This window comes from Globicephala melas, chromosome 15 (genome assembly GCF_963455315.2).
Source record: "Globicephala melas chromosome 15, mGloMel1.2, whole genome shotgun sequence".
Classification (NCBI taxonomy): Eukaryota; Metazoa; Chordata; class Mammalia; order Artiodactyla; family Delphinidae; genus Globicephala; species Globicephala melas.
Genome location: NC_083328.1, coordinates 47,174,092 through 47,188,100, shown reverse-complemented (window position 1 = coordinate 47,188,100; position 14,009 = coordinate 47,174,092). Strand labels below are relative to the sequence as shown.

Here is a 14,009-nt window from a genome sequence, read left to right as displayed (position 1 = left end):
AGGTAAGCTACCTGGCTTTAGTTTGACGGTGGGGACTGTTCTTGGGTCTCACTGCACTGTCCTATTAGAGGAGCTGACATAAGTCAGCAATTTGGAAAGCTCTGGAGAACAGAAAATGTTCTCTGGGTACTTAGCGTTTCTGTGCGCAAGGCAGGAAGCCACCTGTAACCTCCAGGAGGGAGGCCCGTCAACTTTGGGGTGGAGAGCTGGGCAAGGCAGTCCATGTGGCACCTCCTGGGAGGTGAGTATCACTGAGTTTGGTCACCAGGCTCACGCCTCTGGGCACCCTGTCCCAGAATCTGGCCTTGTTATTGCATCTGAAGGCTGTTTAGTGCATCTTATTACATCTTATAAGTACGGATATATTATACCCGAGAAGTCCACAGTAAGACACATTTGTGGATCTTTCATTTCTTGTGATGTCTTATTGACCTAGCGGGAGAAGTTTGAAGAGGACGTGTTGTTTGATTCTGCTACCCAGCAGCCCTTGTCACATCAGGCACAAAATGCTCAGATCCACAACTCCCAGGGCTCAGTGTTGATGGGGCCCTTTTATTCTTTCAGGGATTCATTAACATGAGGTCAAAAAATTTTTTTCCCTGAGAGAGGAGAAGCCCCTTAGTCTATCTCATCTCTCATCTCACCCTCCTCAGCCATGAAAGAGTCACATGGCTAGGACAGGGATCAAGAATGTGGAAAACAATATGGTGGTTCCTCAAAAAATTAAACATAGGATTATCATACGATCCAACAATTCCACTTCAGGGTATATACCCAAAACAAGTAAAAGCAGGGACTCATATATTTGTACACAATGCTCATAGCAGCATTATTCACAATAGCCAAAAAGTAGAAGCAGCCCAAATGTTCATCAACAGATAAATAAACAAAATATGGTCTATACATACAGTGGTATGTTATTCAGCTTTAAAAAGAAATGACATTCTGACACATGGTACAACATGGATCAACTTTGAAGACTAAGCTCAATGAAATAAGCCAGACACAAAAGGACAAATACTGCATGATTCCACTTAGATGAGGTACCTAGAAGTCAAATTCACAGGACAGGAAGCAGAATGGCGGTTGCCAGGGGCTGAGGGTAGGTAGAATTATGGGGTCATTACTAAATAGGCATACAGTCTCAGTTTGAGAAGGTGAAAAGTTCTGGAGATGGACGGTGGTGATGGTCGCACAACAATGTGAATGTACTAAATGCCACTGCACAGTACACCCAACATGGTTAAAACAGTAAATTTTATGTCATGTATATTTTAGCACAATTAAAAAAAAAAAAAAGAAGAAAGCAGAAATGACCATTTTCTTCCTGGTCCAGAACGGCATTCTATAAGATGGCATTAAGAGAAGGGGTTAGCTAGGAATGAATCCATGGTGCAGACCCCAATGGAGAAATATTAACACCAGGTTCTGTTCACAAATAGGTTGAAAATTTCCAATCAGGTTACTTAAGATATCTGTCCCTAAAAGTGAAGCTCACAGGAAACTCGACCCTCACATTTCCCAGAGATTCAGAGAGAATCCAGTGAGACTTCCTGGCAGGCCTGGTGGTCCAGGCACCAGAGGCAACAGAGAATAAATTAATTGTTAAAAGATCAAAGAGCGACCATATGTCCAAGCAGACAGCCTGCAACTTGCCCAGGGGAATGTCAGTCTTAAAGCAACTGATTTTTCTGCTGAGCATGAAAAAGACCCAGGACTAGAAGGAAGAAACTGCTGTCCCACAGACCAGGGGACTTGATAGCAATCCTCTGAGATTTACAGAAACACAGATGGCCAATCCAAACTTACCTCTAACATTCCTACCCACACCAAGTTTACAACAGAAAAACATCTAAATAAACTGAGGTAAACCACAAAGTGTCAAGGAGAGTTAGGAAGGAAAAGAAAAAAGAACTGGAAAAGATGACAAAGGTCTTGAGATATTTATTAATGGTACATGGACAAAATACTTCAAAAATACATTGAGATTTGTATAAATTGAGCTGTTTACATAAGACAGAAATGCTCAACCAGACAAACAAGTTGTTAAGATTAACTTCTCAGGATTACTGCTTCCCTAAATTATCATCTAGTCAAGGGGGATTTTGCAATTACAAAACACACTGGCATGATTTTGGTGTTGAGGGGAATAGAATGGTTAACCGTCCAAATGTATGTCAACACTTCACCAGTTTCATCAATCAACATGGTCTTCTGACTCATCGGAAAATAAGTAACCTTGGCCTGAAAAAGTTTGAGCCAAGATGTATTTGAAGCTTTCTGTGGAAATTTCAATGGAGCATCAAATCATATTATAAACAGTGGGGGCTGTTTAAGAGAATATTTTATATGAGTGTTTATCTCTAAAAGTTCTTTTGGAGAAGTGGGTTTGAATTCCTTGAGCCTAAAAATGTCTGTGGACAGTTCACCACTGTCTATGATGAACTTGTATGCCAGCATTTAAAAGTGTAATAAAGTATTTTATATTGGGTGTGTAAGGACTGTGCAGACTCTAGGGTGTCCTACAAGCATAAGACCTTAACAAGGTGTCTTTAAAACCATTTAAGTAGCAGTGTACTTTTATTGGAATTTGGAACTAATGAGAAATAGCACATGAAAATGGTAGATGCCAGAGCAGCGGCATTTTGGGTATTCTCCCTCCATTCCTTCAGAATGCCTCACCCATACACCTCTCTAACGAGGATTCCGTGTCTCTAATATCCTTTTCGATTCTTTCCCCGGGAAAGACGTCCTTGACTGGATCCTCCTCTAGATCTAGAAGCCCTCCTTCTAGCTCCTACAGCTCCCAGCTGAGCATTTCACAGCTTGTGATGTAACTGTCCGGGTTTTGGTTTGTTTTGAATTTTTGAATCTCTGTAATTGAAAGCCAGCTGGAGGCAGGAGTTTGTCATACACTCACCTCTGTATTCCCTGCACCTGTCAAAGTGCCTGACACAAAGGCACACTCTGGAAATGCTCATTGAGTGGAGAAGTGACTAAAGTATACCCTTCAGAGCTATGTTTATGTACAAAGAATCTCAGGTGTTTTAACTCGTGTGACCAGTCAGTTTGGTTAAAAAGTCAATCACACTAGTTTGTTATAGTAAAGATTATTTTTAAATAGATTTTTTAAAAGTATGGACTGACTCCATTTTCCCACTTTCCAAGTGATTATGCTTTTAGAATGGAGATAGAGCCTTAGATTCTGCAGATGCTAACAGTGCCGAACCAATGGAACCCAATGGCCTTGGAGTTAGAATTCTCTGCTTTCTTGCTAATTCCCTGAGTGACCGGACAGATCCTTGAGGTTAACACTCCTAGAAGAACTATCACCTTGTAAATTAAACTGTCTATTCAAAGCCAACAGTCTTAGGGCTGTATCTTTCTATAAAACCAAATACATTGCATAATAACATATTTAGCCTGAAGACTTCAAAATGAGAAAGTGAAAGAAAAAAATAATACAGAAATTATATAATTGCTTGATATCCTAATCACAATCTAAGTAGTAGCTGAGACTTCCTATCTTTCATACTCGTGTCTTTAAATCTTTTGAGACTACCTTAGTGACTGCTTTTTGTGGTTTCCAGGAAAACCATAAGCGCACAACTTAATTTTGAAAGCCTCAAAGCCTTCATTTAGTGGTTATATTTTAATCCATCTTTCCACTCGCGGGAGAGTTGCTTGAGATCTGCCACAACAGTCAAGGGAAGATTCTCTTAAACAAGTTATTATCCTCCTTTGGTGGGGTCAGGGACATAAAATCTAGACAGACACAGCTCAAAAAAAAAGCTCTTGGAAATACTTTATTCATTGGTTTCATAATTCTGAGAGTTTGGTTTTCTGCCTTTAAAAAGAAAAAAACAACAGTTTTTTCATTGATCAGTGGCTAAGAAAGTGCATGTAGCATACAACATATAGTGTCCAATTCTAAAGTTCATCTACAAAGGCAGTTTATCATAAGGGCTATGTGCATGGGTTACAGGATCAGAGCACCTTGAATTCTGGGCCATCTCTTCTTCCTGGACACAATGCTGGACTACATTTCCCAGGCTTCTTTGCAGTTAGATGTGGCTATGTGACTGCAATCAGGCTGATGGACTGAAGTGATGTGTGCCACTACCAGGCCCAGCAGAAAATCTTACAAACCATTCTCCATGCACTTTCTCTGATGACCTGAGGCCTAGGTGATGTAAGGAGCTTGGGACCCTGAATCATAATTTGGAAGAGAGTCCTCTGCCAATCAGAAACTCCAATTTGTATTTTATGTGAATGAGAAACATGCTTCTTATTGTATTTGAACAACTATACACATATATTCTGGGGTTTGCTTGTTACAGCAGCTGGAGTTATCTTTAACAACGATTCCATCCGGGCCTCTGCACTTACTAGCTATGTAACCTCTGCTGGTTACTTAACTTCTCAGGACCCCACCTCTAAAATAGCTATACAGTAAGTCCCCTACATATGAACCTTCAACTTGTGAACTTTCAAAGATGCGCACGTGTGTTTGCACGTAATTACATAAGTTAGTTCATGCGTCTGGCGTACACTGTCACATGCGTGCATCCTCTACAAGTGGTTGTGTTTTTGTGTACTTTACTGTACAGTACTGTATAGAGTACTGTAGTACAGTGTCTTTATTTCAAGCCCAGGATGTCCAGAATCAAGCGTAAAAGCAGTGGTGATGTAGCTCATACTGCTAAGAAGCACCAAGACATAACAATGGAAACAAAAGTAAAAATAATTGAGAGAGTGGAGCGAGGCGAAAAGATGGTAGATGTCGCTCGTTCTTATAACATGAATCATTCAACCATCGGCACGATTCTGAAGAATGAGGACAAGATCATAAAACATGTGAAGTCTGCTGTGCCGATGATGCCAACAATAATATCGAAGAAGCGTGGAAAAGTGACGGAGGAGATGGAGAAACTTCTCAGCGTGCGGATGCAGGATCACATCAGTGTCGAGTCCCGCTCAGCTTAATGGTGATTCAAGAGAAAGCTAAAAGACTTGAAGAAGAAACATGGTGAAGAATCAGAGGGCACATCTTTTAATGCCAACCATGGCTGGTTTCATCGGTTCAAGGCTAGAGCCAACCTTCACAACGTAAAACTAAGTGGCGAGGCAGCAAGTGCAGATACAGTAGCTGCCCGGTAGCTGCCTGGGAATTTCCTGAAACGCTTCGAGAAATTATTGATGAAGGCATGTATCTACCTGAGCAGGTTTTTAATGTGGATGAGACAGGACTGTACTGCAAGAGGATGCCAGACCGAAGTTACATCAGTAAGGAGGAAAAGCTGATGCCAGGCTATAAAGCAGCAAAGGATAGGCTAACTCTGTTGTTTGGTGGCAATGCTTCCGGCGAACGAAAGAGATACACAATGCAGGAAATGGCAAGGGGATTTTCTTTATCCGAGGAGGCACTGTTAGTTTTTGAGGCACAGGACCCGAACGTAGAATGGTACAAGAAGGTTGCAGCAGCCGTTCAGAATGCAATCCAGTGCCTCTGTGTTTTCTATGACGAGAAAAAAAGAGCTACTACCCAGACATCACTGGATCGTTTTTTCAAGAGGGTAGATAGAATTGAATCCAGCAAGGAACCAGAACCTGTGGCACTAATGTCAGGCATGAGTGAAATTGCAGCTTGCCCTCCATCTCCTATTGCTGACGATCCTTCAGCCCTACCATCTCCCACCTCCTCTCCCTCCTCCAGTCAGTACCTCTTCTTGCCTGTTCACTCGATGCCAGCCCCTGTGTGCCAGCTGTTGTACTGTACTACTGTACTTTTCAAGGTACCATACTGTAAGATTAAAAATGTTTTATTTTTTGTGTTTTTTTAATGTTATTTGTGTGAAAAGTATTATAAACCTATTATAGTACAGTACTATATAGCCGATTGTGTTAGTTGGGTACCTAGGCTAACTTTGTTGGACTTAAGAACAAGGTGGACTTTACAAACTTGCTCTCGGAACAGAACTCATTCGTATGTAGGGGACTTACTGTAAGAGCATTTGTCATCAGGTTGACAAGGACTACATGAGATACTGCACGCAATGAAAGCATGTGTCAACACATTAGATTCTTATTATTCAAACAAACACATAGCCATAGCACAAAACATTATGCAGCACAATATCTATTACACATTAGTTGATATCCCGGAATTGGGTAATTCTATTTGAAATGTTTGATAGTCTTCAAAAATAGAACGAGATATTTTAATGAAAAATTAGCTGCATGCTAAAAGGTAAGGTTGAAGAAAATGGACATTTTTAGGCCAATATTTTTGATGCTGCTGTTTTGCTCTCACTGACACAATAATTAACAATTGCTGGGTATTTGCTAACTGCTAAGGGCTTTGTATATACCTGCTTGCTGTATCATTAATCTTCGACGGCTCAAAAACAATCAGCTCAGCGTGCCTGGGTGCTACAGAGAAAACCAAAGTGGTAGAATACTGGCAAATTACCTTCTAAGAACACGTCATGTTGTTGGGAAGACAAGTAAGGCCATATGAGATGATTAGAAAACCATTAACAAAGGCACGTGACCATACACTTAGAGGGTATAACACTCCAATGTGTTTTCCAACACTACTAAGCTATTAACTCTGTGGGTACTGATTGGGTGTCCTACTATTTAACTCAGGCCTGACACCATCTACCAGGATATAGAGCCCACAGGTTAAGAGCTCAGTCCCACAAGACTGTCTCCCCACAATGCCAGATACCAATCGCAAGTTCAGGTTGTCACCTGCACTTCTGGCCCATGGCTATAAATTGGCTATAAATGAGAGGTTCCCACCACCCCCTCCTCAGGTTTGATTAATTTGCTAGAGCAGCTCATGAAATTCAGGAAAACAGTTTACATTATAAAAGGATATAATTTAGAAACAGCCAGATAGAGAAGAGATGCACAGGCAAGGAAGGTAGGAAGAGGCTTGGAGTTTCCATGCCTTCTCTGAAGGCACCACTCCCCAAATCTCCACACGTTCACCATCTCAGAAGGCCTCTGAACCTTGTGTTTCGGGGGATTTTTATGGAGGCGCTGTTACATAGGTATGATTGAATACATTACTGGTCATTGGTGACTGAACTCAGTCTCTAGTCCCTCTCCCCTCCCCATAGGTCAGGGGGTGGGGCTGAAATTTCTAACCCTCTAGTCACATGGTTGGTTCCCCTGGTAACCAGACCCCAAGCTTAGGTTACCTTGGGGTTTTCCAAAAGTCACCTCATTAAAATAAACCCAGGTGTGCTTGAAAGGGGCTTGCTATGAGTAACAAGATACCCATTTAACCTTTACGGCTCTGAAATGATTTCAGAAACTGAGGACTAGAGATCAAATATTATAGCAAAAGATGCTCCTATTGCTATTATCACTTGGGAAATTCCAAGGGTTTGGGGAGCTGTGAGTCAGGAACCCTGGAGGAGGAACAAATATGTACTTCTTATGCTAAATCACAGTACCACAGATACCCAACCACAAATGCTAATGAAGTCAAGAGAGAGAGAGCATGGATGTGGATCAAGGAGGTGGGGCAGGCTCTCTGGAGGCCACGGCACTGGACAGCAAATAGGACTGGAGAGCAGTGTTGGGCCTAAGGGAGAGCTGATAAGTTTGCTTGGTTTGAGCCACACAGTGTTTCCAACTTCTAAAGATATTAATAGAAAATATTTCAAAATGGGGAAATTGCATACAAGCATCTTGATTTCTAGATACTCTTGAAAAATCTGGCAACCCTTGCATTCCCTCACCAGAGTAAAGTCGCAGCTACCTTCTTTAGAAGGGCATTTTCGGCAATAATTTCCCACTGGTGGGGCTGTGTTCTGCCTATGGTGTGTGCTCAGATGGCCCTAACATCTGTGATCATCTTTCAGTGCGGTTACTATCATTGGTCCATTGGGTTCAGATGGTGGCAGCCCGATCCTCCCACCAACCTTTGCCTAATGGTTTTGTAACCATAGAACCAGTCCAGACTGGGCCTATCCTGTTTCTAACAAGATACTGAGTTGTTTTCCAGAGACAACAGAACAAAACCTCAAGTCATGCAGCCGAAGCATGCAGAGGAGATGTGCACCTCAAGCAACCTGGAACCAAACCTGTTCCCCCGACCCCCTCCAAAGGACCAGGGCCTGACCTGAACCTGAACTCCAGAGCCCTTTCAGAAGTGAAGGGTCTGCTGTCCAGGAAGGTCCGGTGCTGAAGCCCATCTACCACACCTTACCATAAATGGCCAAGCTCCAAAGCCCTCCAATCAAAACCTGCCCCACCGGAAGCGGAAGCTGGGACGAAGTGAGAGAGTAGCATTGACATAACTACCAAATGTAAAATGGATAGCTAGTGGGAGGCTGCTGCATAGCACAGGGAGACGAACTCGGTGCTTTGTGACCATCTAGCGGGGTGGGATAGGGAGGGTGGGAGGGAGACGCAAGAGGGAGGGGATATGGGGATATATGTATACGTATAGCTGATTCACTTTGTTATACAGCAGAAACTAACACACCAGTGTAAAGCAATTATACTCCAGTAAAGATGTGAAAATAAAAATAAAAAACCTGCCCCACCAGTGCTTCTGCACACCAACCCTCCTCCCCTAACTCATAAAAGTTTGACTGAATCCCAGATGGGGAGACAAATTTAAGTTGTGTTTCCTGTCTCCTTGCCTGTCAACCTTGCAATAAGCTTCTGCTCAGTTTTAGCAGTCACTGATAATCATTGCCTAGACCCCATTATTTCAAGAGTTACCAACAGGTGGTTTCCTAATTCTAGAACTGTCAATACATTAATAGCTGGAATTCTTCTATAAAGAACTTTCTCAACTTTTTGGTATTCCACGATAAAGTGCATATAAGAAAGGAAGGGTAAACACTTGATTCTTTTTCTTCCTTTTCAGGGTTCAGAATAATAAACCTTCAAAAGCAGCCAAATGCTCTCCCCCTCGTCATTTCTTGTGATGTTAAGAAGGCAGTTTTGTTTGAAGGCAGATGGTAAGAGATTACAGAGGGAGCACAGTTTGGGGAAGAAATAGGGATGGAAGAAGGAGGTACAGCATCTTCTTCATTCACACCAGCCAAAGGCGAACTCTTCTATGTTTAAAAGACAAAAATAAAAGAATTGTGAGAGCTGCTTTTAAACTGCCCCTATGAAAAAAATGGGCTGGACTGACTTGCTAGCTGTGTTTCGGATGACTAATTTGTAGGCTCACCTGTTTTAAGTCAAATATAGTACCTGCAGGATGAGTAGCTCCTTTTGGGCTGACACAAAATGAGTATTGTTGTCAGTTAAACTAGTTAAGTTTGCTCAAGATCAGCTTTACTCTTTAGCAGAAAGTTCTCTTCTCAAAGACAATTGAAGGTTAGCACAGCGTATTAGTCTGCTAGGGTTTCCATAACAAAGTTATTTTCCCACAGTTCTGGAGGCTGGAAAGTCCAAGATCAAGGCATCAGTAGGGCTGGTTTCTTCTGAGGCCTCTCTGTGTGGCTCACAGATGGCTGTCTTCCCCCAGTGTCATCACATGGCCTGTTCTCTGTGTGTGCAAATCCCTGGCATTTCTTCTTATAAAGACGTCCTATTGGATTAGGGCCCTGTCCTTATGACCTCATTTGACCATAATCGCCTCTGCAAAGGCCCCATCCCCAAATATAATCACAGTGGGGGTTAGGGCTTTAAGATAAAAATTTGGTAAGGACAGAATTTAGTCCATAATAGATACAGAGTAAAATCCGACAGTGCCCCATATGCTGTGGGCTGCATTCATTCTCTGGCTGGAATCCTCCTGCCTTTCCTTTGGCTCATTCCTCTCCATCTCCACTTGGCCTCCTTGCTGTTCCTCAACCACGCAGCACATTCCTGCCTCGAGGCCATTACACGTGCTGTTCTCACTGCCCAGAAAGCTCTTCCATCCAACGCCCAGGTGGCTCACTTGCTCATTTCTGCCAGATCTTTACTCAAAAGCCGCCTTTTGGGGAAGGTTTACACTGGCCACTCACCTGAATTTCACTACTACCACCCTCTCTGCCTCAACGTTTCCTATGTCCTTACCGTATCTAACCAGCCATCCATTTTGCTCCTTTATCCCATTCATTGCCTGTCTCCTCCACTGGGACAAAAGCTCCACGAGGGCGAGGAGTTTTATCTGTTCATTGCTGTTCCCTCCTTACCTAAAAGATAGCCTGGCCCATGGAAGGGGCTCTGTATGTTTGCTAAGCCAATAGAGGATTTTGTTTTTTTTAATGAGGATTTGGGAAATGAAAGAGCAAACGGCAAATTAGACATTTTATAGTTTTTAGTTTCATGTTTTGTAGTTTTTGATTATAGCTTGTAAGTCTGTTACAAATTTTTGAAGAGATTTGTATAATTTAAACGCTCAAAGTGATATTGAAATTGTGAACCTTAAAACTCTGAAAATAAAAGTCTAGGTATTTCCCAGGATGGACACAAAATATAGAAATAATATGATGTGACATTATCTGTTCATTCATCTCAACAACTACATGCACATTATCCTCTCTGAGAGAGAGATGGTCGGGGGCAGCAGCAACTCGACAGTGGTCAGGTGTGGGCTGCGTGCCTGGCAGGTCTGCTGCGTCCTGCCGCATGAATGAAACTGCAGAATTCAGCGCTCAGAGGAATATGGAAAGCAGGAGGGCTACCTTCTTTGCAGGGCAATTTCCCTCCTGGAGAGCGGGACAAGAATGTCTCACACTCAATCTTACAACTTACCATAAATATCTGAAGAGACAGATATTCCTTTCCCTACCATTTTCCCTTCTCTTGTTAATTCTGCCTTATTTTTCAAACTGTTGAGTCCTAGGTAACTTATATTTTTCAATCTATTAACAGTGTCACATGAACTTCCTTAAAACAACCCAGAATGATGTGTATGTTTTGTAGAATAGAGATCCATTTAGCTGCAGGCTCAGCTTGTCTTCTGCATCATCACTGTGCTACTCGGGGTGTGTAGAGTTGGGGCTGGAGGTGGCATGCTGGCTGAGCACACCTTGTGCCCTTACACAGTGAATTCTTACCTGATGTGACAACAGTCACTCTCTGCTTTCTTTTACTGGCACAAATGTGATAGGCCTTAAATGACCAATTCCAGAGAGAAGTGCTGAGGAAGTGTGTCTGGTTGGTTTTTATTGCTTTGTATCTACTATGGGCTTTTTTTTTCCTTAATGACTTGAGTCCAGAGACACTATCCCCAACTCCCATCCTTTTCCCAGAAGTTCCCTCCCCACTGCTTTCAAGAGCTGTCTTTCAAGGAGACACAACTTGTGAATAAGAATATTCTGAGCATTCTTTGTGTGCAGCATTAAAGCTTGGAATGTAGTTTACTGCTCTAAAAATAGAGTTTGGTCTTCAGACTTCATCCTGAAAGCAGATGTACTCAACTAGTTGACAGTTTCACATGAACCTGCTTAATATAATCCAGAATAATGTGTATATTTTACAGAATAAAACCCCATTTAACTACAGGTCAAAAGATCTGGGTGCTCACTTCCTTAGCCTGTGTGATATCAGGCAAATCAGTGAAAATCTCAGAGCTGTAAAACAAGGACTCTGGGTTAGACGGTCTCTAGAGGAGCCTCGCAAAGTTTAACCTTCTCTGACACTGACCTTCTTTAGCTTTTGCATACATTGTGAATGAGTCTAAAAACAAGCGTTTTACTTCTATCCCATCATTGTCTTCAACTGAAAGTAATAAATGGGCCAGAGCAATGTGAAGATGTAATTCCCAAGTTCAACCCAACAAATCAGAAATATCAACAGATTGAAAAATTAATGCCATATGTTAGTCATTTTACTCCATGTCGCCCCTACCTCGTTTTCCACATTTAGAACAAGGATGCCATAAAAGACCATTGGCAAATGTGGACAAAGCACAAAGACAGCATTATGGCAGATTTCGTTGTTAGTCCTGAAACAAGCCTACATAAAGGGAAAGTTCTACTGTTCTCACATAGAAATATCATGTCCAAGGAGCCTTAAAATAAGACGAAAATGAGGTCTGATGAGAACAGTATGTTGTTCCAGTCTCTCAGCAACTTTTGTTACTTCTTTTACCATGCAACGACACCACACTTCAGAGGCAACATCAGACAACGCTGCCCCTTATTTTTATCTTAAAAGCCCCGTGAAGGCATCCACATAAACAGGGCAAGCCCACAGTACCTATTATAGCGTCACTCACGTGAAGAATTATCATGGATATTCCATTCTGCTAAAGGTGATAAAAGCTCTCCACTATTTAGAAGTATTTATTCTGCACTTATTATGAGGGGACAGAAGAATGAAACACACATGGATCTTGCTCTGAAGGCAATTAGGTCTCTGTAGGATGCGGAAGCCAGTTCCTTGTGAAACTAGTTCCTTGTAAAATCTTAATAAAATACGAAATCCCTACATTTGCATAATGCTTTAGTTTCCATAGTGCCTTTGCATCAATGAGATGGCTTCAAAATATCCTCTCAGTTAGACATAGGTATACTATACCTATTTTTCAGGTGGAAAAAAGGGGAGGCTCAGAATGGTTATGTGGTTTGCTTATGGTCGCAGAGGAAGTAGAAAAACTGAGACTTGAATGAAAGCCTTTGGACTCCAAATTTAGGGCTCCCTTTACTCCCACAGAGCCTTAGCGTGAAGGATTCTAAATCAAATTCTAAATCTGTTAAGAGACACAAATTTATTTTTCAGGGTGAAATAGGGCTTGCTCGGAAAAGCTACTGCCACACATTTTACCAAAAAATTTCAGGATGATTCTGGGATTCAGAGAACTGGGTTTGAGCCTTAATTCTGCTGCGGACGGACTGGAGAGTCTCTGAACTGGGGGTCACTAGATCTCTGGGCTTCAGCATCTTCGTAGGTGAAAATGAAAAATTCGCCTCAATTATATTGGGAGTTCTTTCCAATTCTAACATTCTTTATAGTTTTGCATTAGAATGGCCCTCTAAATGCGGTTTACATATTTTTTTTTCAAAAACCTCACATGTGTAAATTTTCCTAGAATTCAGGTTATAGATTTTTTAAAAATAGCCCCAAGAAGTAATTGAAATCCCAATTGGTCCTAGGACTTGTATCACCTTCTCTTTAGACCCGGCCTAACTTAAGAGTGGAGCTCTTAGATAGTGGTGTTAGGACCATTTACTGAGACCCAGTACATCAGAGTATCTGAGGGTGGAGGCCAGGAGGCTGGATTTTCACCCCACCCTCGCCCCTAGGATTTGCACCCCCATCTCTGCAGGAACAAAGCCCGTCCCTAGGCTACCTTTTGGATAAGGAGGGAGGCAGGCAGTGAGAGGGACAGTAGACGTGTCATACAGACAACACGGAAACACACCTCTGATACAATCATGTTTATGGTGCATTCTGAGACTGTGGAGACCTTTTATAGTCTTTACTCTGATTTCTAAAATTTTCTTTACCTTTTTTCTCAAATGTTCAAAGAGGTACATGACTATTTTTCTATTAAAAATTGATTTTAAAAAAGAATAAAGCAAAATATGCCATTCCATGTAGTCCAAACAATCTCAATTGTGTAAAAAAAAAATCGCAATTGCAGACGCCGAAGGAACTATATCAAAATGTTAACAGTGGTTAAAGTGGGGCAGTTCACTGCATTCCAGAAGGATTCATTCAGGGCCAGGATTACATTTTTTTTTTCTCCCTGTCATTTTTCTGTATTTTCTTAATTATGCAGCAGAGTGATTTAGTGAGTGTTTAATGCAGCAACATAATCTATTGAGAAATTAATCTATGTCCTTTCTAACTGTTCAAGACCCATTCTGGGAGGCATGACTGTGTTCCCACGCCACTCCTGAGCACTGCCAAAGAAAAGAATGAACAAAATAGCTGTACTGTCCGCGCAGGACCCAGCAGTTGCATCAAGACGACCACCATCTTCTCCTTGAAACGCCTCCTTTCCTTGGCTTGCAGGACCCCACCGTCATCTGTTTCTCCTCAACCTCTATGGCCACAATTTCCCAGTCCCCTTTGCAGGTCCCGCCACG

At 42.0% G+C, this 14,009-nt stretch overlaps 1 protein-coding gene across 4 annotated transcripts in view; it reads right to left on the bottom strand.

The window, feature by feature from the left end:
- TASP1 (taspase 1) overlaps positions 1–14,009 on the bottom strand; it is a 296,551-nt gene that overhangs the window by 59,133 nt on the left and 223,409 nt on the right. The window contains exon 14 of one of the 4 annotated variants that reach the window (XM_060285374.2): positions 4,694–5,012. The exons of the other annotated variants lie outside the window; for them this stretch is intronic. Coding sequence (XP_060141357.1) covers positions 4,983–5,012 — 30 coding nt within the window. The 3' untranslated portion in view covers positions 4,694–4,982. Of the gene's footprint in view, positions 1–4,693; positions 5,013–14,009 lie in introns of those variants that run through there. 4 annotated transcript variants of the gene reach the window in all.